We start from the raw sequence: 26600 nt of genomic DNA, 5'->3' as shown, positions 1-26600 counted from the left end.
AGGAGACTAGATTGAGAGATCTACAAGAATCTTTACAAGATGCCAGTGGCATAGATACCTCTCCAGGGGCAGATTTTGCCAGACCAGAAACTGGAGACCATGCAGAAATGCCTTATAGAGCCCTTATGGCAAGAATTATGCAATTTATGGGGTGGACAACACCTGCATCCTCTTACCAGCAAGATGATTTTACGGACATCTTAAAGGGCCTCAAGGAGACCCTATAGTCCCTTTTCATGCTGCATTGCAGAAAATAATAGCTGAAAATTGGAACACCTGAAGTTATCCCTGCAGTAAATAAAAAGCTCTCTTCAAAGTACAGGGTGTCCGCCTTAGACCCTGAATATTTAAGTAAGCACCCAACTCCAGAGTTTAGTAGTGCAGGCAGCGACGTTGTCAAGTAGTAAGTCGGCATACCCCATTATACCACAAGACAGACGACAAAAGATTTGATGCCATGTCAAAAAGATCTTTGCAGCATGGCACTTAAGTCTATTAACGCCACTTGCACGCTAGCGAGATTCAGCCACACCCTTTGGGAGTGTGCTTCATCAGCAGTTGACTGTCTCCCAGAAATGGAGGAACGAGACGCCTTCTTGAAAATCAAGGATGGGAAGGATGCGATGTGCGAGTCCCTCCAAACAGGTCTCGACTCCGCTGACGGCATCAGCGGAGCCATGGCGGCGTGTACCACAATCCGCAGTTGCGGAAGTCTGGGTTTGCTCCTGATGTACAAGCCAGGCTTCTGAATATGCCCTTTGACGACACCTCTCTATTTGGCAAAAAAGTTGACAGCCAGGAGAAAATGCAAACGTCCAAGGCAGCAGCAAAATCCCTTGGGGCTGCCATTTGTCAAGCTCCAGATTGCCCCACAGGTTCGTCCTGGAGGGGGAAGCCCTTTTCGTTTTTTCTTCCGCATTCGGAAAAGGCAGAGGGCAGCCAGCTCAAAGGGGCCAGAGACGATTCACCCGTGGTGGACGGGTCAAAGGCACCAACTCCGCATCAGCAGGTGCGGCTTTACCCTCCACAGCTGCATCAGCCGCTCCTGAAACCCTCTGGGGTCTCTCCACACAACACCAGTAAGCGGCAGGTTAACGCAACATCTGACAGAATGACAGGCTATTACGTCAGATGCTTGGGATTGGAGAAAATTGCCCAAGGTTACTGCCGGCCTTTCATACACACTCAGTCATCCACCGGGGAGCAACTCTTTGAAGTTTCCAGACCCGCTCCTTATGCATGAGATCTCAAACCTGCTAGAGAAAGGTGCCATAGAACCGGTACCTGTAGCGGAGAGGAACAAGGGTTGGTACTCCCCCCACCACCCCCAATACCTAATACCCCCTAATACCAAAGAAGGACGGAGGATTGAGACCCATTTTAGACTTGCAAGAATTGAACATATTCCTCAGGAAGGACAAGGTCAAGATGGTAACCCTTTCTCAGAGCCTTCAGGCCCTCCCGCTTCAGGACTTGTTGGTATCTCTAGACCTTCAGGATACTTACTTTCATGTGCCAATCCATCACAAGCACAGGAAGTACCTGAGGTACGCCATTGGCAACTCTCATTATCAATTTAGAGTTCTGCCATTTGGGCTGACATCCGCCCAAGGGTCTTCACCAAGCTAATGGCGGTTGAGGCTGCAAGTCTAAGGAGGGAAGGGATTCATGTCTACCCCTACCTGGACGACTAGTTGATCAGAGCAGCGTCCCCGAAACAGGCTCAGATACATCTGGATTGTTTGCCACTTTCTCCACAAGCTGGGCTTCTCCCTCAACTTAAAGAAGTCACAGATGGTACCATCACAGAGACTCCAGTTCATTGGATCAGTCCTGGACACATCCCTGGGAAAAGTCTCGCCACCAGAGGTGAGGGTTCAAGGTCTTCTACAGAGGGTCACCAGATTTCAAAATGCCCAGCGTCTACCAGCCTTTGACTTTTTGAGGTTTCTCAGCCTCATAGCATCCTTCATTTTTCTAGTGCCAGAGGCTCGCTTGAGAATGAGATCTCTCCAGTGGGTGCTAAGGACCCAGCGGTCACAGTTCTCATGAAGGATGTCAGATCTCCTACTAATCTCGGACAGAGTGGCTCGAGACCTTCAGTGGTGGGTCTGTCAGGAGAACATCTTGAAAGGAGAACAGTTTGGCAACCATGGCCGGAGATAACAGTAGTCACGGACGCTTCACTCACGGGATGAGGGGGCCATGTCAACGACTTGACCATCACCGGTCGTTGGTCTCCATCGGAGTCCAGACTACACATCAACCTATTAGAGCTGAGAGCGATCAGACTAGCGCTGAAGGCTTTCCTGCCATCAGTACAGGGAAAGAATGTCCTGATAATGACTGACAAAACAGTGGCCATGCAGTACCTCAACAAAAGAGGTGGTGTAGGGTCACTGCCACTGTGCAGAGAGGCAATGCAGCTCTGGTTTTGGGCAATTCAAGAAGGAATCTCTCTACCGGCAGTTCATGTCGCCGGAGAGACGAATTTAACGACTTGCGCTCTGAGCAGGCAGATCAGTCTCCCACTAGTGGGAACTAGCCCAGGAAATCCTTTGACATCTTCACCCTTTGGGGAACCCCTCAAGTGGATCTGTTCGCCACCAGTATCAACCGGAATTGCGATCAGTATTGCTCAAGGGAATTTCCCTCGAGAGGAGCTCTAGGGGACACGTTCGTGGTGTACTGGGAGCTTCCACTTCTGTATGCGTTTCCTTCAGTCCCCGTCATTCCTCAAATGATCAGGAGGTTGAGGAGATTCCGGAAACCCATGATCCTAATTGCCCCGGACTGGCCCAGGAGAACGTGGTACCCAGATCTTCTAGACATGTCCATCTGTCCACCGATTCATCTTCTGTAAAGAGGATCTTCTCTCACAGGAGGGAGGTTGGGGTTCTCCATCCGGATATCAGGACCCTCAACCTTCACACTTGGTTTCTGAAAGGTTGAGGTACAAGGATTGGGACCTCTCGGATGATGTAATGGAGGTGTTGCTTTCAGCCAGGAGGCTGAAACCAAAAAACTGATGGGTGGCAGGTTTTGAATTAATCTGAACCACTGGCTTTGCTCTGGGCAACCTTCCACACCACCGTTTTTTAGCCCGTCTCCACCATTGCAAAAGGGGACCAGCCATATGCAAATCAGTCTTATACTGCCACCAATGGGAGCAGCCCTGCACGAACTGCTAGGCCAGGACCCTTCTGCACAGAAAAACAAGCAACCCCAGACATGTTTCTGCCTTGTTGGGCCTCCTCAGTGGTCTTTCCCCTTTTGTAATTGCTTGGCAGGCGAACGATTGTCTAGAGGGTTGCCCAGAGTAATGCCAGAGGTCAAGATTTATTCTAAACCTTCCAGCCATCAACTCTTTTGTCTTGCTATTGTCACTGCGAGTGGGAAGGGTATGCCCAGACGTGGGCCCCTTGCCTGCTGGGCCTAGAGACCCAAGCTTCTCCTCACTGACGCCCAACAAGACTGAAACCTGTCTGAGGATGCTTGTGGTCTCGTGCAAAAGGGATGTGACCTAGCAGTTCGGGCTGGACTACCCCTTTGGGGGTGGGACCAAGCCTGATTTGCATATGGTCTTTCCCGTTTTGTAATGGCTTGGCAGGCGAAGAACGATGGTCTGGAGGGTTGCCCAAAGCAATGCCAGAGGTCAAGATTTATTCTAAACCTTCCAGCCATCAACTATTTTGTTTTGCTTCAGCCAGGAGGCCAGCAACAAAATCTTCATACTGCTGCTGTTGGAATAAATTCTGTAGCTGGTGTAGATATAAGAATATTGAACCTTTTTCAAGCAGTACATTGATGGTGTTATCTTTCTTACTATACTTGGCAAATTCAGGCCTTCAAGTTGGCACAATCAAGGGTTACCTTGCCGCGCTGTCAATCTTTAAGCGCACGGCTGAGGAACCTTCATACTTCAAATTGCCCATAGTCATTCAATTTCTGAAAGGGTTAACAAATGTCTTTCCCCAACTCCTTTTCAAGTTCCACTGTGGGACCTAAAACTAGTCTTAAAATTTCTAATGGGTACTCCATTCGAACCCCTTCATTCCTGTACATTAAGCGTTATCACTCTTAAAACAGTCTTCCCAGTGGCTTTAGCTTCTGCCAGAAGAGTGAGCGAATTAGAAGCTTTATCTTGCAAACCTCCTCATACAATCTTTCACAAAGATAAGGTAGTTCAAGTGAAGTAGAATTTTTATCCCAAAGGTGGTCTCAGAATTCCACATCACACAAAAAATCTTACTTATTCTGCCCTCCTCCCCATCCAGGGAAAGAGGAAGAGATTGCACAGGCTGGATCCAAGGTTTGCCTTGAGTTTTTACATTAGCAGACTTGCGAGAATTAGGCAAGCAGACCAATTGTTTGTGGGGTATGCAGGGCATAAGTTAGGTTTACCTATTACGAAACAGACCATCTCAAGATGGATTATACTAACTATTATAGAGTGCTATAAATTGGCAGGGAAAGAGCCTCCTCAACACCTCGGGGCTCATTCAACCAGGGGTATCGCAGCCTCTGAGTTCCAATTAAAGACATATGTGCGGCTGCCACACGGTCGTCCGCACATACTTTCACCAAATTCTACAGTCTCGATTCCTCCTATAGCCACGAAACGAAATTTGGAACAGCTGTGTTGCACTCTGCATCTTTAAAGAAAAGCATTTAGTTTTACTCCCGCCTCCTATACACAACTGCTTTGGGAGTCTATCAAAGATGAGGAATACGTGGGAGGACACAATCCATTCGAAGAACAAGTTATTTACCAACTGTAACGTTCTTTCGACTGGATGTTCCTCCCACGTATTCCTGATCACCCCTCCCATCCTTTCCCACAGTAAAACTTCCCTCGTAGTTGCAGCCTACGCTCCTTCAAGTGTATTAACCATCTCATACAAGGCAAAAACAGCACCTCAAAACGGAACTGAGCACCGAATGCTGCACAAGACTATACCTATGGTGACGTCGGCGCCGATACAGCGGCCTTCGAGGGACGTCGACATGCAGTGCACTCTACTGTGAACATTTTCTCTGAGGCCAGCAAGCTGGAAGTGGATTTATCGAAGATGAGGAATATGTGGGAGGAACATCCAGTCGAAAGAACGTTAAGTAACTTGTTCTTCCCGCTGGATGGTCTCGGCCATCAAGGAAGCGTACGAGGGCCAGCATAGACCCCTTCTGGCGAACATGCATGCTGAGGTGGTCAGGGCCAAGACAACGGCCATTGTCTTTCAGTGCCATGTCCCCTGGCAGGTCATAAGCAGGGCGGCCACATGGGCCACTCCATCGCAAGCATTGCTGTTTGGATGTCTGCTCCAGGTCAGATGCAGTATGGAGGGAAGGGGACGGGACTTAAGAGTAATTACGTTACTCACTGTAGTGACTAGCATACTCTTAGTCCATAGTCCCCTTTCCTCCATGCGTCCCTCTCACCACTCCCCCCATACCCTCCCCCCTAATAATCTGGTGTCATTCGGCAATGTTAAATCTATTGTCAACGCGTCTTTGGGGACTGATGTGTGACGCTGGAGGGCTGAGTCAGCGCTGCGCATGCTCCAGGTCCACGCCTCTAAATTTAGAGTGGAGGATTTCTCTGGTGAAAAAGGTTCAGTCTCCCGTCCCTCACGAAGGACACCCATGCAGTATGGAGGAAAGGGGACTACGGACTAAGAGTATGTTAGTCACTACAGTGAGTAACTTATGTCTAGCTTGGCGCTCACTATTTGCAAGTGCATGAGTGATTTTTGGTGATCTCCTTGGGCTTCGGACTTCCCCTTCCATTCCCCCCACATGCCTCCCACGCACAGATCAGGACTCCTCCACTCTTGGTGGAGATTTCTTCCCTGATGGAGAGCGAGGCGGTGGAGGAAGTTTCTCTCCCTCAGCAGGGCTTTTACTCCCACATCTTTGCCATTCAAAAGAACCAGGCGGGTCTGCAAGTGGTCCTAGATCTTTCCTTCCTCAATCAGTACCTACCTCTGCAGAAGTTCAAAATTGTGGTGCCAGCGCCTATAGCAGACAAGCTGTGTGGGGCGGAGGGCGGACTGGACATGCTACCTGGACTTGAAATAATCCTTTTTTCATGTCCCAATAGTACAGCACCATCTATCCTTCCTCGGGTTCCGGGTCATGGGGTTGCACTTTCAATCCAAGGTGCTGCCGTTTGGCTTGAACTCAGCGCTGAGGGTATTCACAAGACTGAACGCAGTGGGAGCCCTGCTCAGATCAGAGGGCCTCCATGTGTATCCGTACCTAGAATGGCTGGTCAAAGGGGTGTCCCTGGAGCAGGTCAGGTACTCAATGACCAGACTCGAGACTACACTCTACAAACTGGGGTTCTCAATCAACTTCAAGAACTTGCAGCTCTGCTCTACAAAAACTCTTGTGTTTCTGGGGCTGCTGTGGGACACTCAGAAGCAGAGGGTGTTCCCCACAGGGGAGAATGTGGCAGAGATCAAAGCTTCTGTTCACTTCCTCAGCAGAACTCCTACGGCCTGGTGGTCCCAGCATCTGCTAGGAGTACTAAACCAGGCTGCGAATGATGAGGCGGAAGCTGCATTTTTCGGCATCCTGTGATCCGGAGTCTGGTCATCCCGGAGCCCCGGTCACTATACCTGTATTCCTACAGCAGGACCTCATGTGGTGGAGGCAGGACGTTTACCTCATGGTGGGCAGACCATTCAGAACGCCTCCGACAGAAAATGCTATGACTACGGACTCCTCACTCCAGGGGTGGGGTACTGCACTGAGGGCTCATTCGGTACATGGTCTCTGGTCCAGGCCCGACCAGCAAAACCACATCCATTGGCTCGAAATGATGGCTATTTGGCTTTCACTCAAGTCATTCCTGCCCTTAATCAGGAGCAGTACGTTTTGCATTCGAACAGACCACTCTACCTGCATGTATTACATAAGCAGGGGGCACCAGATATCTCCCCCCCCCCAATATCCCCTCTCCCACAGCCTCCTATGCAGACTGGCCCTCAGCATCTGGGAGAAGGCTATTGAGAAGTACCTCTGGATCTCAGCGGTCCATCTGCCGGGAGAATGAAACCTCGACGCAGACACTCAGTCGGATGGGCTCTGACAATTACAAGTGGCAGCTGAACATGAGTCCTACAGGAAATTCTCAGCAGGCGGAGTCACCCTCTGACCTGTTTGCGACTAAGAATAACCACACTTGTCAGTTCGCCTCCTGGAGGGGAGCAGGGCGCTGCTCCCTCGGTGGTGCTCCAGATCCCCTGGGACGGGATGTGGGCATACGCTTTTCCTCTTACCCACTCATCCACAAGGTTGTTTGCAAGATCAGACCATCCCGGTGGCTGTGTCTAATCCTCATAGCGCTGCAGTGGCCTCCTAGGCCCCTTGGTTCTCAGACCTGTGGCAGCTGTTAGCCCAACCAGAAGTCCCACTCTCGATCAGGGAGGGCCCACTCCTGGTGCAGCAAGAGGGGGGGCGGGGGTTTCACCGTTTTCCAGAGAAGCTAGCCCTAGCAACCTGGTACCTGAGCAGGTGACTATGCAACATCTTCAGCTGTTTCGAGAACAATCTAGAGATCATCCAGGGAGCCAGAAGTCTGGCTACACACAAGCAGTACAAGAGCAAATTCACCAGGTCTGCTTCTTGCCCAAGAAAAAACGGTGGCTCTGCTATCCTGCACTCTGGACCAGCTGTTGTCTTTTTCAGCGTACGAAGCCAGATCAGGGAACCATGTAGACGCCTGTAGAACATACCGGCCATTATCACATACAGGAACTGGGACAGGTGCACTTTTTCCTCTGCTAATCCAGTGGTGAAGAGGCATCTAATCGGGTTGAGCAGATTGTACCTGCATGTTAGACATCTGCACCCAGTCTGGGACCTTAACATTGTTCTTGGTACCCTTGCACACAAACCATTTGATCCCATGACCACAGTGGACATCAAATGATCCCACTCAAAACAGCACTACTAGTGGAGCTTACATCAGCTCGCAGAGTTAGTGGTAATTCAGGCTTTGGCGGCTTCCGACCCCTACACGGTCGGGACATGGTCGTGCTCTGCACGCAACCCTTATTCCTACCAAAGGTGTCTCCTCTTTCCACATTAACTAAGATTGTGCTCCCCACTTTCTTTCCAAATCTCAAGGAAGACGCTGAAACTGTTTAGCCATCAGAAATTTTAAATTCTCGACGGGTCCAAGGCCTTTCGCAAGACTGATGCCTTATTTGTCACGTTTGGAGGCTCAGGGCCTGGATAGCAAGCATCCAAGGCATCAATAGCCAGATGGAGAACGGTTGCCATCCAAGAAGCATACCAGGCTCAGCGCATGATCTCCAAGGGGCATGCATGCTCACTCTGTAAGAGCCAATGTAGCAGTAGTTGCATTCCGTGGCAAGTAATTAGCAGAGCTGCGACTTGGGCCTCCCCGTCGGCCTTCTGCAAGCACTGTCTGGATACCAGTGCCAGGGCTGACTCAGCATTTGGCAAGGCTGTCCTCTGTAATCTGTTTATATGGAGTATCAAGCTCTCCTCCAAGGGCATTTTCATCAGTTATAGTTGCCACAACAGGGTGGAGGAAAGGGGACGGGACGTAGGAGTAAGTGTTAGTCTTTCAGTGAGCAGTCTGTGGGAAGACCATAAGATATCCTTGACCATCAACTTGCTGGAGCTCTGTGCACCTGATGGGGCATTGTGATCCTTCTCATCAAACCGGGTCCTTGGGCATAGCAAACCACCATGAACTACATTGACAAGGTGGGGTGGTGTCTGGTTTCTCGATCTGTGCAGGGAGGACATGCTCTTAAAATTTTGCACCAAGAATAAGGTGACCCAGCATGCAGCCTGCTAGTAGTCTGATAATTTGGGTGCTCTTACCCAAAGGGTCTCCCCTAGTTTTATCGGAGGAGGGGGAGCCAGACCCTGACCAGGGGGTTTTAACCAAAACTTGATACACAATAGTAGTAGGCTACCCATCCCTTGATAAAAAGGTTGGTGCCCCAGGAAACCAATGTGGATATGATAAAATGACTGCATATTATCTTCTCCACATCCTAATTTTGCTAATTGCCGGTCATGGCAAGTCGTGGCTTTATGGAATTCTGAGCCCAGGATTTGTAATGAGGAGCCTGCGAGGATACACATGAGAACCCTTATGCGTTGCAGTGTGTCTGCGGCATTTGGATGAATACAATCTGGCTAATGAGACATACTCTAGTAATTCAGTGATTGCAATAAAAGCTTGGAAAAATGAAATGCGTTCCTCGTTTGTCAATTTAAAGATTAAGATATGCAGTAATTTTATTATATATGGATTAGTATACTGGAGCCCCCTAAAAACATTTTTAACAAAGGGAGGGGTAGCCTACTCCTATTGTGTATAGCGTTTTGATAACTCAGGTGGATATACTGAGTCTCCCTCTAGTGCAAACTGAATGGGGAGATGGTGAACAGATTATCTCCGTTTCATTACCAGCTTGAACAAATTGGTCTATGTGTAGCAGAGTCCTTTGGGGTGGAGAAAATTGACTAGGAGCATAAATAGGATCTTGATCACGCTGTTTTCAGTGCAGAGTAACTGGTACTCTGTCATGTAACACATGCTACTTCCCTCTTTGGAATGGAGGGGGAAGTCTTCTGATGCACGCGTGTAGCACTGCTTCACCCCAATTCCTGTGTACTGAGCCTATGTGCATGGCTATTGAAGGATGGAAGTAAAAGAAATGGTACATCTCTGAGGAGTTTCTTGGTTTGATGCCCTCTGCTGGGCATCCATCGACAAATCAATTTTGTGGTAAGATTTTAGCAATTTGATGTTTGCAAGTGGCAGTTCTGACTTTCTGGTTTCTTTAGTTTAAAAGGTGTAGCTGAGGAATACATCTGGAAGTCGGTGCTTAAGGACACAATGGAGCTGTAATAGGGCTGAATTCTCCCCCTATTGGCTGGTAAATAGGGTTATAGAAATGTTCTGCGTATGAAAGGAGTGTTCGATGAATTGCTGTGTTCATCCGCAGAATATCACTGATAAGTTATTTGCCTTTAAGTGGTCTTTGCACTGGTGAATCTTTTATGACCGCTATCCAGGTAGTGATGCTCCTTTAGAGTTTGGTTGTGGGTTGGCCTGCATAATTAAGACTGGGTGACCAACAGTGGCTGGTAAACAACACTTTATTTTTCTCCGTTTTTAGAGGCAGAAAAATGCAAGTTTTGGAGGCCCTCGCTATTTCAGTGACTCCAGTGTGGGCCACATTGCTGCAGAGAAGAGTGGTAAGTTTTAATAGATCGATACATTTTATTATCGTTGGAGTAAACTCTTAAAAACCTTTCTAATGGATTTCTTCCTCCCATGGATTCCTCATCTGATATCCTTTCCACAGCGCAGCGGGGATGCTGCTCCGCCAGATGCCTCCACGCACTGTACATGTCGTGCCAGTATCTGAGATGCTCCGTCCCGTGACCTCCGTTCCTGATTTCTGCGGTCTGTTCACTTCAGAACAAGTTTTTTTTTTTCTTTCCTTTTTTTAGTCCTGCCCAATCCAACGTAGGCTAGGAATTTCAAAGCTAGCATGGGGAGTGGCTGGCAAATGTCCATCAGATCCACGCAGTATTTCGGTCTACTACTTAGGCGAGGGCCATGACATACAGGACTGTGAGTCATGGCAGTCCATGCACTCTAGGGCCCTCCGGGAAAGGGCGGCAAATGTTTTCACCTATGTCCACAAGACTGAAGGTGAAATCGCACAGTCCCATTTGAGGTCTTGCAGTGCAGAACGCCGATCTGAGGAAATATATGACCCACGCAAGGATAAAAAAGATCAGAAATGGCATTGGAAGAGGTCTCGCTAGAGTTCCTCGCTACACCATTTTTCATCCAAGAGCCACCACTCCAGGGATCGCCAGATAAGGTGCCTTGGGTACTTTTTGGATCCAATCTCGAGGAATGTGAGGGGTTTGGCCTCAAGATGCTTGAAATCTTTGCTAATGTGCAGCTGATTGTACCCACTGCATCTTTTGGGACCTGCAGGGGAGCACTCTGTACACCTATGGCTTCAAAGAAGAACCCAGATTCCTCTAGCACTATCACAGAAGCCTGAGCTCTTCTAGAATATGCTCCCCTCACACTGAAACCCTTCATGTTGGATGTTTGAAATCTATGATGAAGAGGAACAAGTACCCCTTGCTTTGGAACCTTTTGTCTCAAGGGAAGAGACACTTTCTGGAGGAGTTTTATGGGGAAGGCAAATCTATCCAGGGGCTGGCCTGTGATCTCCAGGAGGGCAGTTGTCTGGGCTCCTCCCCTGAGATATCGATCCTTCCAGCTCCCACCCCTGGTAAGTCTCGAGCATCCTTTCAGTGACTGGTGGCTAGGGTGGCTGATACCTTGGGCAATAGGCTCCATAAGATTCAGTTTGAATATAAGGACATCCTGGAAATCTTGCTACCTTCAGTGTATCAGTAGAGGTCCTGGTACTGGAGTTGTGGCAGAGGCCTGCCTCTGAAATTGACAGGTAACTGGCTAGGAAGCACCATCCTGCTCTCTCTAATCTGGCCTTCTTGTCGCTTCCCCACAACTGCTTACCTGACATCATCCACCTTACCTTCCCCCTTATTGAGAGTAACAGACTGGATTCCTTGGAGAGAGCTTTTGCATGAGGTAGCATTGCGCTCCGTGCAATTAACGCCTTTTGTACCCTGTGTAACGTCTTTCAAGATGTGCTCTGCCGTGGGCAATCCAGCAGACCACATCCCTAAAGGGGCGATGGAAGTGGGCTTCTTGTCTATGGTCCAGGACAGCAGACATGCCTATAGTCCGATTCTGCTGTCCGGACTGGACACAGCTGATTGTTTTGGATGATCCATCGCCACGAGTACAGTTGTCTGGCTTCACTTCTGGATGAGGATGTCGACCATTGCACATATTGTTCAAGCTAAGCTTTTGGACATGTGATTTGATAGACTGTACCTGTAAATTCTACTCCTAGGTTACGGCAAAGTCCTTGAATCTGGTTGTCCAATATCCCTCTGCTCCTTTTGCGAGTGGTCCGGGTTTTTGTCCCACGAGGTTTGTTAAGCGGCCCTGTGAAGACTGCTGGGCACACCCTTCCCGAGGGGAAAGAGTAGAGGTGCCCCCAGAAGTGGAGCTGTTGCAGGCACCACCACCCTCCTCAGCAGAAGGTGCAAAACCTCAGGTCTTCTGTCTGAAATCGCTTGTTGAGGCGGTGTGGGGGAGACTTTCCCTGTTCAGCTTGGAATGGTCCGACCACGTCCGAGGCGTTGGTCTTACAGGTCATCCAACAGGGCTACTGTCTTCCTTTTGTGCAGCGTCCTCTAGACCATGGCCCTCACCCTGCAGCGTCTTCTAGGCCATGCCTCTCAACCGAACACCTTGTCTCTGGAACCCATCCTCTTGGACGAGGTCTGGTCCATCTGCCTCTCTTAAAGAGTGCCATAGAACTGGTACTGTGTTCGTGACGAGGCAGGTCATGGTGTTCCACACATTTTGTGGTTCCGAAGGATGTAGGTTTACGTCTGATAATGTCTCTGCGGCTGCTGAATTTGTTCCAGCACAAGGACATATTCAAGATGGTTACTGTAGTCCAGATACTGCAAGACTGGTTATCACTGGACCTGCAGGGTGCCAACTTGCTGCACTTTCAATGAATGAGCACATGGAAGTACCTGAGGTTCGTGGTAGGGCAGCATAACTACCAGTTCAAGGTTCTGCCGTTCGGTCTTTCTTCTGCTCCCAGGGTTTTCACCAAGCTGCTGGCAGTGGTGGGGACTTGCTTCAGAAAGGGAAAAATAATGTACTCCTCTACATGGACAACTGGCTTGTCCAGGCTCGCTCCCCTGACCTAGTTTCAGAGCACCAGCTCTGTACATGGGCTGTTGCACAGCTTGAGCTTTCCCTGAACTTCATAAAGTCTCATGTTTTGCCATCCCAGTCCCTTGTGTTGTATACTCCTCTGAGCAGGGCATGCCCACCTGTGACCATGGCGAACAGCTCTAAGATGGTAAATATCCTCCCGTCTCAGGGAAAAGTCCCTGCCTCTACCCTGCTATTAATAGGCCTTATAACCTCCATAATAGTGTTTCTGGAGGCTGTGCATGAAATCGCTTAATTGGCTCCTCCGTTGCCAATGGTCGCAATTTCATAGCCAACCTCATTCATGCCATCCTGCAGGTTTGGCCCGTGTGGCTCAAGGCCTTGCCTGATGAGCTCTGGCCTGATGGGCCTTGAGAGAACTTGCTGAGTGGCATGCTTTCGTCAACACTGGCCTACAGTAATGCTGCTCACTGGTGTATCTGATTGGTTACGGCGCTCACCTGGCGAAACTGACAGTAAGCCGGCTGTGGTCTCCCTTGTTTGCAGGAACTTATCAATTTGATGGGGTTAAGATGAATCAGGCTGACCTTTGTCTTTCCTCCCCTCTGTGATCCTGATTGACAACAGTGGCCATGCACTACCTCAACAAGTGGGGTTGGTTGGAGTACGGTCCTTGATACTATTCAGAGAAGTAGTGCGCCTATGGTTCTGAGCTCTGGAGAAAGACATCTGACTGCTGCTCATCTTGCAGAAAAAGAATTTCACAGCAGATTCTTGAGCGAGACAAACCAACATCCTACGAGTGGGAGCTCTGCTAGGAATGTGTTCTTCCTTCTGGGGGACTCAGTGAGTTAGACCTCTTAGCTTCCATTGTGCATAGGAAGTGAGTTATTAATCTAGGGAATTTCCTTGGCGGAGTTCCGGGGGCACAGTGCTGGTCAGCAGGACATTCAACCTCCTTTTGTGTGTTCCCACCGATCCCTGTCTTTCCGCTAGTTCTCTGGAGATTGCACCTGTTGGGCACCATGTTCATTTTGCCAGCATAGAGCGATCAAAATCCATATGCTGTCTGGAATTTCTGGACATTTCCACCTGCCCTCCCTGGTGCTTCTAGACTTGCTCTACAATTTGTGGGGCAGGCCCTCCACCTGAACCTTCATGCTTTGCTGCTGAAAGGTTAAGATAGGTTTGAGATTTGTTGAACAACGGCTTTGTGCTCCTTTCAGCTCGGAGACCCACACAAAGTATGGAATTTATGCCTGCAGGTGGTGCAAGTTTTCGGTTTGGTGCCAGGATAGGAATTCTGACACTCTATCCTGTTATCCCCTCTTTTGGATTTTATGCATTATGTAAAGGGATACATACCTCGATGTTTATTCAGTTTCCAAGAGGTCCCCGAAACAGGGCTCCTTCAGAATACCCACTGTTCTGTAGTTCTTGTGGGGTTTGTGTAACCAGTTACCTCGATGCCAGTTTGTAGTTATGGCGTGGAATTTAAATTTGCTTTTGACATTGCTTATGGGGTGCTCTGTTTCAGCCCCTCGATTCCTGTTCTATTAGGTTGCTCTCCCTTATGGTAATTTTACCGGTTCCCATCACTTTCCATAAGACAGTTGAAGGCTTTTCTGTTAAACCTCCCCATTTGGTTTTCTTTGAAGGGGCGAGTGAAGCCCTCTGAGTTTTAATCTCTCAGCAGATGCATCTTCCTGTGTTATTATTTTTACCCTCCACCTCATCCTTCCAAGGTAGAGAAAACATTCCATCTGCTGGACCTGGTGCTGCAGTAAAATGTCCCTTTAAAACAGCTATTCTTGGCCAGGCTATCATACATAAGTAATCTATGGGAGGAACCTCTATCAGAAATAACCTTACCAAGAAGTAATTTTTTCTACTCCTGTAATGGTTTTCGCTAAACACACCAAAACAAAAATACCCCAATGCTCCAGTCACAAATATGGCAGACTATACTGCACTGATCCCTAATGAGGGTGAAACGCATTTGTGGCTGTCTGTGTCCTTGGTTGATGTCTGTCATGGGTTGATTAAAATTGTGTAAGAGCACTGCTGTGTAAGCACATTTTCTGGAGCAGAGTGTGCTTTTGAGCTAAATTGCATACCCATTGTTTTGCTACATCTCTGAACTGGAGGTGAACTTCCAAGGATGGATAGTTGGTTCTGTAATTCCATAAACTACGGTTACGTGTCTTCTATGCCGACTTCATTTCATTCTTTTCTTTTTTTAAATGTTGACAGTCTCACTTCATTGTGCTTGACAATCTCTGCAATGGCTATGTGGTGGCTCTGTAGCATGTTTTGTTTGTTAGCAGGAATGGCTTATTCTACTGTCTGCGTGTACATATATTTTAAAATGTATACGTTAACATTTAGTCCCCAAATGACTGCCGCTTGACCCCATCTCACCTTCGCACTGCAGTACTAGAGATTTAAATGCACATTAGATTTGTTTGTATGCTCTTTAGAACTGTGCTGCTTTCGGCCTGCATATCCGATCCGTTGTATGGATTTTCGTGTTGTGTCTTGGCAAGACCCTGATCTGTCTTTTCTGTGCTTTATTTTTTTTATAAATGTCAGTCGTGTGTATTATCATGACACTTAATTTGCAGGCTTACCCTTGGTTAAATCTGCTTCCTTATTAATCACCCTGTAGGCTCTACTATAGTGATATTGGTTGAAGATATACATGCAAGCAGAAACCCGAGAGGCGTGTTGTAATGTCGAACCACAAAGATGGTTACCCAGCTTTTTTTTTTCTTTCCCTTGTGCATATATAATGTCCGGGGGTGTGTTTTATGTAAAGGGACTCGGACAGAATGAAACTCAAAACAATGAAAGCTCTTTACATGCAATTCCATATTGGCATTTTTCCACTAGCCAATGTCAAGCATCATTGGAACTTGAGCATCTCAGTCACCTGCCCATTTTGCCCAAATGAGAGTATAGTGCATTTTTTGTTTTGCCCCGAGTGTTCTCATATTAGGAAAAGATTTTTCATACTGCTTTTTGAACAGTTTTGTATTGGTGCGTGACCTTTTTGTATGGCGCGGGACAGAGTTGGCAACTGTCTGGGGAATTACTTGCTCGAATCTTGGAGAAAGATGGAAATAAGTCACCTCATAGTCATTTGATGCTCAGTCTGTTTTTACATTTTTATAATTTTAAACCTGCAGCTCGCAGCCCATGGTATATTCGCATTTGTTTAGAGTTTCATTAATGATTCAAGCATTTGTGTGATTTTTAATGTACATTTGTGTATGACCTTTATGATCTCTTCATTGGATCAAAATTAAGTTATGAAAATGAAATTACAGGAAACACTGTTGTCCAACAACAATGCAATTGTTAAATTATCTTTGAAGGATACAGTTTTGTCCATGTCAGGTCTGGTGGATTGGGGAGGAGGAGGTGTCCTGTTGCTTAAATTAAGATGATTCATTGGATGCCTAATTGCTGATGACCGTAGCTATGCTGCAACATTATTTGAAGTGACTCCTGATTGTGGGATGTATCTCTGAAGTTATTTTCTCAAAATTAAAGGGTGACAGGAGGGCTTCTCTCGCATGAAAGCTGCCCTGTCTGTCACACATTGACATACTTTATTTTTCTGGGCCATCTGTTGGTCACTTGCGACGATGCCGAAATATTTTCAATTGTTACGCTGTAAAACTGACCAGCATATGGATCAAAGCTTCTCCAGTTGACTGCAATCACCTTATGGACAGCTTGACATTTGTCCCAGTGTTTGTCTCCTTACCCCAGTCACCATACAGGGTGTCCGAAAATACACATCTTGTCTGATCCCTGGTGTTTGACAACCTCCAGCTGGCGTTACTGTAGGCACAGTGGGATTGAGGACTAGTTTCGCTGAGTGTCTTCACATCCCCTTATATCTTCTTTTGTAGTCTTCCCTGTTTGCTTCACTCCAAATGAAAACCATGCGTTTTGTTCTGGCTGTAACTCCAAGTTGCCTTGAAACAACAGGGTTTGTAAGCATTGCCTTACAACAGTGCACTGGAAAGAAGCCTTGGGTGTGCAAAATAGAAAGATACTCACCGTAATGACCACTGTACTCCCTAGTCCATAGTTCCCTTTACTCCATAAGGCCCTCCCAATATCCCCAGCAAATCTGTATGCCATTAATTGACTAGTGGTCAAGGACTGACCAGATGTGGCCGACTGGAGGGAGTCCGCATGGGCAGGCATGCCCAGGCGCACGTTTGCATGCTAAAAAAAAAATGTGAAAGGGAAGTTCTTGTTGCTGTGCCATAAGGCTTCAGTCTCATCCCCGTAGGACAGACGGTCATGGGTATGAAGTAACTTTTGAATACACCTATGTCCCGTCCCTTTTCCTCCATACTGAGGTGAAATTTCACAGAAAGAAATAGTTTTCTGGGGAGACGGACAGTGGGGGCAGCGCTTTCTGTGTGGTGAAAAGTTTGTAATGGGCGGCCTGGCCAAAGCTGACCCCAGCCCTGGAACCTGTGTCCAGACATTGCTGCATACAAAGAGCTTATGGGGAAGAATAAGTGGCGATGTGGATTCTGATTAGGAGGGCTGCGCATGTCGCTTCAGTTGGTGCTCCTGTTTTCAGCAAGATAAACCTTTCTCAGAAACCTTTCACATTTTTGGAGGAAGGGCTGATAGCTTGTGACTAAGACCCTTGGTATTCCAAGAAGACCAGAGCAGGGGTGGGACGCATGTCTGTAGCAGAAGATATGCATTAGTTATGCAACCACATGAGCAATTTCCCCGAACTCGGCTGTTACGCTCACCTGGTTCCCACGGGGGCGTCGACCGGAAGTGGGCCGCTGTTGTTTCCATCGGCGTGACTTGTAGCGCCGAGATAACTGACTGGACTGGCCCGCTCAGCCTAGTTTGTCTGGCTCGCAGGAATATTCTTCTGCAAAGGAGAAGAGGAATTAACCACCCGTGGAATTGAGTGTCAACCCACCTCCCCCACTCCCGTTTTCCCACAGCTCACTCTTGATGTCCCCTCCTTAGTCTCACCTGATGGTTTGGAAGGATGAGCTCTCCATCCTGCGTCGACCGGAGGGGCGTGTTGATGACCAGTTACTTCACTGGCGTAGAGGAATTGGTGAGTTCCAGTATTGACTCTAAAGTCCAATTGTTCATAAGAGTTCAAATGTCTGATCTTCACTCTGTCCGATTCCTTGCATGTTGCCGATTAATCCACTCGAAGATTTCGAAATGGCAATTGGTAAGATTCAGGTAAGTCTATTGTGGTTTTCCCCTTAGGGGCCGGGGTACGGCGATGAAGCAGAGTTGACTGCGCCGACCCGAGATGAGGTGAGTTACCCCCCGTGATAAATCGGGTAAGTCCTTGGGGGTAGCTTGTATAGCCTTGGAGAGTCCCCTTGCTCACCTTGCTCTCTTTGTCTCCTTAGGTGTCGGAGGGCGGCCGCGAGATGGAGAGAGCGTGATGGAATGCTGAAGTACCGCCAAGCAGGTGAGTTCAGCGCGGCGCCGTAGGAATGCGAAGCGATGCTTCAAAGACTTCTGTCTTTCAGCTCTGTGGCGAAATGGATCAGGATTCAGGTAAGGATTAAAGTTAAAACTCCTGTTCTAACCTGTATCCTTCTTTTCTTGTTTCAGGAGTCCCAGGACTGAAGCGGGCGTGGCTGAAGACTGGAGCTGCTGAAAACACGGTGAGCGTTACGCTGCAGCAAGCAGAATAACGCGAAGCACATGTGGCTGTCCGGGCGTGGTTTAAATAGCCTTGGAAGAAGTTCCAGGTAAGTATTCTTCCACAGCCCCACCCAAGTAACAAAATAGTACCTCCTAAGCCTCATTTGGCTTGAGTCTTCATGCAGCATGGTCTGCCTCAGGTAAGTATGCAGCATGGTCTGCTTCAGGTAAGTTATCAATAATGAGCCTGGCGCCCATGTCGCCAGGACTGACTATCTTTATGAGCCTGGGGCCATAGGCGCCAGGACTGCACCCAAACAGCCCCTAACTGGGGCTTTTGGGCTTGCTCCAAGTGGCGTGATGCCTGCTTCCGGGGCTGCTGGGCCTGGTCTTCCGGGGGCATGCATCATGACATCGGCCGCCTGAAGTTAAGGCAGGCGTGGTGTGTGTGATAACTGTTAAGCTACAGGAATGAGTTTGCAAGAAATCCTTTGCACGAACGAAGACACATGAGACAGGGCGTGCAACCAGCTGCCAATGACTATGCTAATTTTTGTCTTGACTACGTGCCAGCTATTGAATGCAATGTTAACCAAAATGTATATAAGCTGTCTGAACTTTGAATGCTTGGCTCACTCCTACGCAGTCCTCTTGAATGTGCAGGGAGTCATGCCCTTTCGTGCATGCTTTAATTGAATAAATGGATGACTTGACTTATTTGGTCTGAGTCTTATTTATGGGGTCCTTTGTTCCAGGTTGGGGTGAGAAAAAGGTGTATCCTCAGTGACCCTTCTAAAGTCCCATGGCATGTTGCAGTAAAAAGCCGCGATAATGGCTTTGCCTCTTGCATGAGCATGAATGACCTTAGGAGGCTCGCGCTTATGCATAGAGTAGCAATGATTGATGACGGAGACTAGCAAACAGGCGATTGTGGCTTTTGAGCCCTGCAAGCTTAGGTGCTGACTGCCAAAGGTAACTAAGAGGGTGTCTGTTTTCGTGAACTGCAGTGCAGGTAAAATTTCACGGCTTTCCTGACGTTGAGCGTGTGGAGCAGCATCTGCTGAAGACTGGTTTTGGAAAACAGGTGGGGAGTACAACCTCATTGATGTATTACGAGGGCACAACTTTAGCAAGGAAGGTAAGTGTACACAATGACATTATCTTTATGGTAAACGTGTAGTGCTTGGAAGCTGTTGGGGTCTGGATTTCATTGAATACATGCTGACATGAGAGCAACCTTCCATGACACACATTTTAGCTGGATGGAAGCCAAAGGTTGAAAAGGTTTGATCGATGACGATAGTCTGACATTCTGATCCAAAACCATTTGAAGCCTCTAAACCAGTGGATAGTGTGGGACCCTCAAGGAATCTGCGAACTGGTTTAGAGCTGAAGGACATGTTGCGAAAGGACCAAATCGCTGACCAATTGGATCGACATGAGTTGACTGAAATGTTGGGGACTGCAAGATGTGATGAAGGATAGGATAGGACTTTGTCCTTAGGGCAAGACAAATGATTTCCGGGCTTGTCTAGCGGCCAGTAGAAATCTGGTCTGCTAACTCCTATATCTGGACTGGGTAGAAGACTTTCTGGCCACTTGGATCTGCATATTTTTTTTGAAGATAATTTGAGAGAGCCTAAGGTGAGCTGCTCAGTATCCATGATGTGAAGGTGAGCAGTTTGTGAGCAACATACAATCTAGCTAATGGATATTCTCCAGCATGGGGTCTGGCATGGATTCACATGCTCATGAATATTCCCCGTCGTCCGGCTGGGAATCCTCGGTAAAGAAAAAACCAGTATCAGTTTCGTTTCTGATCTGTCTTTCGTAGTAATAACCAATCACTGGTCTCTGCGTCATACTGACCACAGCCAATGACTGCCCTCTACCTAAGCCCCGCCTCTGGCAGCCATCTTCAGATTTTTACCGCACGTTCATGTGTTGGGATCCTCGTGCTATTGCTCTCGAGCGTTAGTGCTATTTTTTTTCACGTTTTTTCTCAAAAACTTCGTTTTTTCGGTCAAAAAGAGCCTCAAGCTCCACCGACTCTCCATCCGATCAACGGGGACCTGTGTCGGATTCGTCTGCGCCCCTCAAGGGTGAAGATTTCGTCGAGCTACGCTTTTGGAGGACTCCAGAAGTTTTCTCAGGCCCGTCCCGGACATGGCCCAGGAGAAGGGAAGCTCGACGCCCAGAAAGCTGTTCAGGGTCTGCCCTGGATGCCAGCTGCAGAACGTCTTTAAGGAGGACGAACACTCCTTTTGTCTTTACTGCTTACATGAGGACAAGACGCACGTGGAGAAGGACTGTGCGTTTTGCGGCAACATGTCCGAGCGGACCATGAAGGACCGCCATCAACGTCTCGCCAACTGGCTGGAAGGGAAGAGCCCGTCCGGCGAGAAGAAGAGGAAGAAATCCGAGCGGTCTTCTAAGACCTTTGAGGACGCCCCGGTGACGGGGGTCCAACACAAGGCCAAGCACCGCGAGTCCGCTGGCACCGGGAGCGCCGAACGGTCGGGCTCTACGGGCGCCAGGCAGGGCGCACCCTCCCCAGTACCATCAACCACGAGCCAACGCTCTGGGTCGGGTAAGAGGAAGGCTGAGCACCCGGCGAAGCTCCTGGAGAGGCCCCGGTCAAGCTCGAAGGCCCCATCGGAGGGGGAGCGAGGCTGTGCCCCCCCCTCAAGGATAAGGCGGTGAGCGCACCTAAGGTGGTGAAGGCCTTAATCCATCCGGCCAAGACCTGTATCGAGACTGTCGCGGCGGCCCTGGCTCAGGCTGTGGAGGCTACGCCAGTGGTGGCGACCTCGGGGCTCAGTCTCCCTGCCACCTCGGAGGGAGTCCTCTTTTATGCCCATCGATAGGACCCCCGTGAAATCTCCGGCGGAGAGGAAAAAGGGGGGGCAGGGTGTTGTCGTAGACTCGGCTTCAACCTCGGAGGAAGAGCTGATCGAGGTCTTAAGCCACGGCCCCTGATCGCCCGTCGGATTCCCCTCTGCCAGCGCCGCAAGACAACTCGGCGGCCATTTTGTTGGCTATACAGTCCTTATGCACGGAGATAAGGACGAGACTACCGTTGCCAGCGGAGGAACCACTCCCGTCGGGGGACCCAGAACCGGGACCTTCTGGCGTTCCTCCTCCCAAGAAAAGAAGGATTCACCCTCCACCTCCTTTTCAGCCGTCGCGCCCCGTCCAGCCCTCCTCCCCGTCCACGACTCGAGGGGATGATACGGGGACTGACACGGCCGCGACTGGTACGGACGACGAGGTCTACGACGAGGATCTTCCGTCCTCACCTCCCACCAGGGCTTCTCCGCCCGACGAGATTGGATCGTTCCACTCCATGATCGCCAGGGCATCCGATCTTTTCCAACTCTGCCCTGAGGAGAAGAAAAAGGAAGGATTCCTTTATCAACGGCGCGAGGCCAAGAGGAAGACTGTCCTCGCGGTGCCCCTACTGGACGACATTTGGGATGAGGGCCTCGCCCTCCTCAAGAACCCTTCCACGACGCCAGCGAGAAGAGACCGGTACGAAAAAAAAAGTACCGGGTCCCGGACGCGGCCCCCCTGTGCCTCCGGGCGCAGCCTACCCCGGACTCCGTCGTCTCCGCGGCGGCCAGGAAGAAAGCGGGGGGGGTGCGGCCTCCACATCGACTTCCCCGCCGGACGGCGAGGGAAAGAAATTGGACTCTATGGGACGCAGGGTCATCTCGTCTGCAGCGACGACGATTAAGGCGGCGCCAACGCCTTGGCTATCGTGGCCCGCTACGACAGGGAGCTATGGTACAAATTGGCTCCTCTGCTGGACTTCCTACCGGACGACAAGAGGGCGGATGCCCTGGAGATCCTACAGGAAGGTGAGGTGGCGTCGGACCACGCCATCACTATTGCGACGGACATCGCCGATACGGGATTTCGCCAGTTGGGCAACGGCATGTGCCTTAGGCGGCGTGGATGGCTCAAGGCTACGGACTTCCGTCAAGACGTACAGACCAGAGTCCTGGACATGCCGTTCGATGGGAACAACCTGTTTGGGAAAACAGTGGACGATTCCCTTCAGGCCATTAAAGCGGACACAGACGGCCCGGGCCCTTGGGTTTCTGCAACAACGACGGCCGCCCTTTCGGAGCAGCGGAGGCAAGGGCGCCTCCAAAGGTTCCGGCAGCGGTTTCTCCACCTATCGTCAAGCGGCCCGCTCGTCGTCTCAGGAGGCCTATAGGGGACGAGGCAAGTGGGGCGGACCCCGCCGTCATCGCCAAGGAGGTCAAGGCGGCAAAGCCTCGTCGAAACAGGATTGAACCGGCCGTGGGGTCGGGCCCCCACCGAAGCACCCCGGTGGGAGGCCGGCTGGCGAACTTCGTCAGCGTGTGGGAGTCCATCTCCACCGACGGTTGGGTGTTGGACGCCTTAGCCCGGGGCCACGCGCTCGAGTTTCAAAGAAGGTGCCCGCGCTTCCCCCCCGTGGCCAGGAAAGAGCTTCACGTCCCGCAGCTTCTCCTGGAGGTAAAGGCGATGCTCAGGAAGGGTGCCATCGAACTCGTCCCAAAGAGGCTTCGGGGCTCCGGAGTCTACTCGAGATACTTCCTCGTGAAGAAGAAGACGGGAGGATGGCGCCCCATCCTAGACCTGCGACGTCTGAACAAGTTCATCAAGGCTCAGAAGTTCCGGATGGTCACCCTCCCGCACGTCCTGGGTCAGCTGGAGGAAGGAGACTTCCTGTCGTCGTTGGATTTGGAGGATGCCTACTTCCATATTCCCATCCTAAGGGGGCACCGAAAATTTCTCAGGTTTGTGGTCCAAGGGAGTCACTACCAGTTCAAAGCCCTCTCCTTCGGACTACGGTCGGCACCCAGGGTTTTCACCAAGTGCCTTGCACCGGTGGCGGCGCAGCTGCGCCGAGAGGGGATCCACGTCTACCCCTACCTGGACGACTGGCTCATCCGAGCCAAGACGAGGGAGCTCGCCGTGGACCACACGGCAAGGACCGTCCAGCTTCTCACGGACCTGGGATTCTCCGTGAACTACGCCAAATCCCACCTGGTACCCGCGCATGACGCACTGTTTCTGGGAGCGAGGCTCGACAGTGCCCCTTCTGGCCTCCCCGTCGGAGGAGAGGACCAGGGCCATCCTGGGCAAGGTACAACGGATGTTGGTGGCCGACGCGGCCAAGGTGAGGTCCATCAAGTCCCTCCTCGGAATGATGTCTTCCTGCATCTACCTCATTCCCCTGTGCAGGCTCCGGATGCGCCCGTTGCAGGAGTTCCTGGACGCGCGCTGGATCCAAACGACGGGCAGCTTCGAGGAAAGGATCACACTCGACGAGCGTTTCCGACGAGCGATCCGGTGGTGGGGCACCCGCGCGCATCTGAGGGCGGGCATGGACTTCCAGACCCCAGCCCACCAGGAGACAGTGACCACGGATGCCTCCCTGGAAGGGTGGGGAGCGCACACCGAAAATCTGCACGCAAGAGGCCTTTGGCTCCCGACGGAGAAATCACTACATATCAACGTCCTGGAGCTCCGTGCAGTGTTTTGGGCCCTCAGGTCCTTCCTTCCGTCCCTCAAGGGCAAGGTGGTAAGGATCTTCACCGACAACACCACCACCATGTTTTACATCAGGAAACAGGGCGGAACCAGGTCCCTAGCACTGTCCAAGGAGGCGCAGGACCTGTGGCATTGGGCCGTCGCCCAAAGGATATTTCTGGTGCCGTTTCATCTGGCAGGGATAAAAAACACCATCGCCGACTCACTCAGCAGGGAGCTGCGCTCGTGCCACGAGTGGGAACTACGGCAGTATCTAGTGGATCGCCTCTTCCGACGGTGGGGCACACCCCAGATCGACCTGTTTGCGACGGCGACGAACTCCAAGTGCCGGAGGTTCGGCAGCAGGTTTCCCCAGGCGAGGAGCATGGGCGATGCTTTCTCGTTCCCCTGGGAGGGCCTGTTCCTTTACGCGTTCCCTCCATTGCCACTGCTGATCCGGCTCATCAACCAGCTCAAGAGGTCACGGTGCAGGATGATCCTCGTCGCACCTGCGTGGCCGAGGCAGATATGGTTCCCGGACCTTCTGGACTTGTCAGCGTCCCCGTCAATCAAGCTGCCGGTGGACGCGGATCTACTCTCCAGGGAAGGAGGCGCCATCCTCCACCACGACCCGAAATCGCTGAACTTGCAGGCCTGGCTCCTGCAGCGCTAGAGTTTGGAGGATACGACATACCGGCCGACTGCAGAGAGGTTCTTGCAAAGGCCAGGGCGTCCTCGACTCTGAAATGCTACGGACACAAATGGAAGAGGTTCTCTGTCTGGTGCCACGCACAGAAGATTAACCCTCTACGGATTACGGCTCCCCAAGTACTGCCATACCTGCTGACGCTGGCCAAAGCTGGACTGGCACACGCGTCCATCAAGATTCATCTTGCTGCGATCTCCCGATACACCAGAACCACGGGGCGGACGTCCTTGTGGTCTCATCGTCTGGTGAAAGAGTTCATGAAGGGACTGTTCAGATCGTTCCCACCTGTGAAGGCTCCGGCCCCGGCGTGGGAGTTCAACGTGGTGCTGACCAAGCTCATGGGACCTCCGTTCGAGCCTCTGCACTCGGCCCCGTTGAAGTTTCTGTCGTGGAAAACAGCGTTTCTTGTGGCCATCACCTCCGCACGACGAGTGGGAGAGATCCAGGCCCTTTCCTGCAAGGCCCCGTACTTGACTTTTCACGACACGAGGGTAGTGCTCAGGACGCACCCCTCCTTCATGCCCAAGGTGCCGTCGGACTTCCACCTCAACGAACCCTTGGTGTTGCCTGTGTTCTTCCCGTCGCCTTTGTCGCCGGCTGAGAGGACTTTGCAATCGCTGGATGTAGCTAGAGCGCTAAAGTTCTACGTGGACCGCACAAAGTGTTTTCGGAAGACGTCACAACTCTTTGTGAATTTTGGACCTGTCAATCAGGGGAAGGCACTCTCGAAGGCTTCCATTTCCAGATGGCTCTCCGGCTGTATCATGTACTGTCATCGGTTGGCAAACCGACCGCTGCCTGGCCGTCCGAGAGCCCATTCCACCAGAGCGATCGCAGCTACCACGGCGTTCCTTTCTGGTGTGCCCCTGCTGGACATATGCAGGACTGCTACGTGGAGGTCGACGCACACCTTCACAAAATTCTACTGCGTCGATCGGGATTCCAGGGAGGAGACCAGGGTCGGCCAAGCAGTGCTGCGCAACCTGTTCGCCTGAGGTGAGCCTGGTGAGGAGGTAAGATGCTTAATGTTGAGTTTGATGTAATGCTTAATGTTGAGCCTTTGCCACCTCCCGTGGTTGTGCATGTGTGTACTGCTATGTATTCTTTATTCATGAGCATGTGAATCCATGCCAGACCCCATGCTGGAGAAGGAACAAGTTACTTACCTGTAACTGTTGTTCTCCAGCATGGGTCTGGCATGGATTCACATGCAAACCCTCCCGCCTACCCCTCTGCGGCTCTTCACTTGGTCATACTGCCACTTCACGTGCTTCCAAATCTGAAGATGGCTGCCAGAGGCGGGGCTTAGGTAGAGGGCAGTCATTGGCTGTGGTCAGTATGACGCAGAGACCAGTGATTGGTTATTACTACGAAAGACAGATCAGAAACGAAACTGATACTGGTTTTTTCTTTACCGAGGATTCCCAGCCTGACGACGGGGAATATTCATGAGCATGTGAATCCATGCCAGACCCATGCTGGAGAACAACAGTTCCAGGTAAGTAACTTGTTCCTTGTGCTTGTGGAAGGGGAATTTGGCCCTCCTCTTGGGTCTGCACTAGGTGAGCAAACTAGTACTGGGTGGCCTCTGAGGGGCTATCTGAATGAGCGTGGCACCCTTGCTGGAGGAGAATCTCTTCAGGACCCTAGGGTTATGCGGAAACTACTGGAGTTGATGTAACAACTGATCAAACGTGCCTCTCCAATGGAGTTCGAGCCGACCACTCTTCTAGAGGCAAAGAAGTGGCCCTTTCTGGTCTCTGCCCAGATACCCTATTGTTTGAAAATGGTCCCCCCGCCCCCCCCCCTCCCCCCAAGACCCCTTTTGACTTCCCATTCATGATCATGGGATGTCATCCTACTGAGGTCGTCTGCCTCATAGATGAATGG

The 26600-nt window shown here is 50.5% G+C and overlaps 1 protein-coding gene across 1 annotated transcript in view; it reads left to right on the top strand.

Annotated features, from left to right (window-relative positions):
- The window catches only part of MAEL (maelstrom spermatogenic transposon silencer), a 1183486-nt gene that overhangs the window by 1143272 nt on the left and 13614 nt on the right, over positions 1 to 26600 (top strand). The window contains exon 11 of the mRNA XM_069635969.1: positions 10173 to 10251. Coding sequence (XP_069492070.1) covers positions 10173 to 10251 — 79 coding nt within the window. The remainder of the gene's footprint in view (positions 1 to 10172; positions 10252 to 26600) is intronic.

Source organism: Ambystoma mexicanum, chromosome 7p, assembly GCF_040938575.1.
Source record: "Ambystoma mexicanum isolate Mex_15411 chromosome 7p, UKY_AmexF1_1, whole genome shotgun sequence".
Taxonomy (NCBI): Eukaryota; Metazoa; Chordata; class Amphibia; order Caudata; family Ambystomatidae; genus Ambystoma; species Ambystoma mexicanum.
This window is presented reverse-complemented; position numbering and strand designations above follow the sequence as displayed.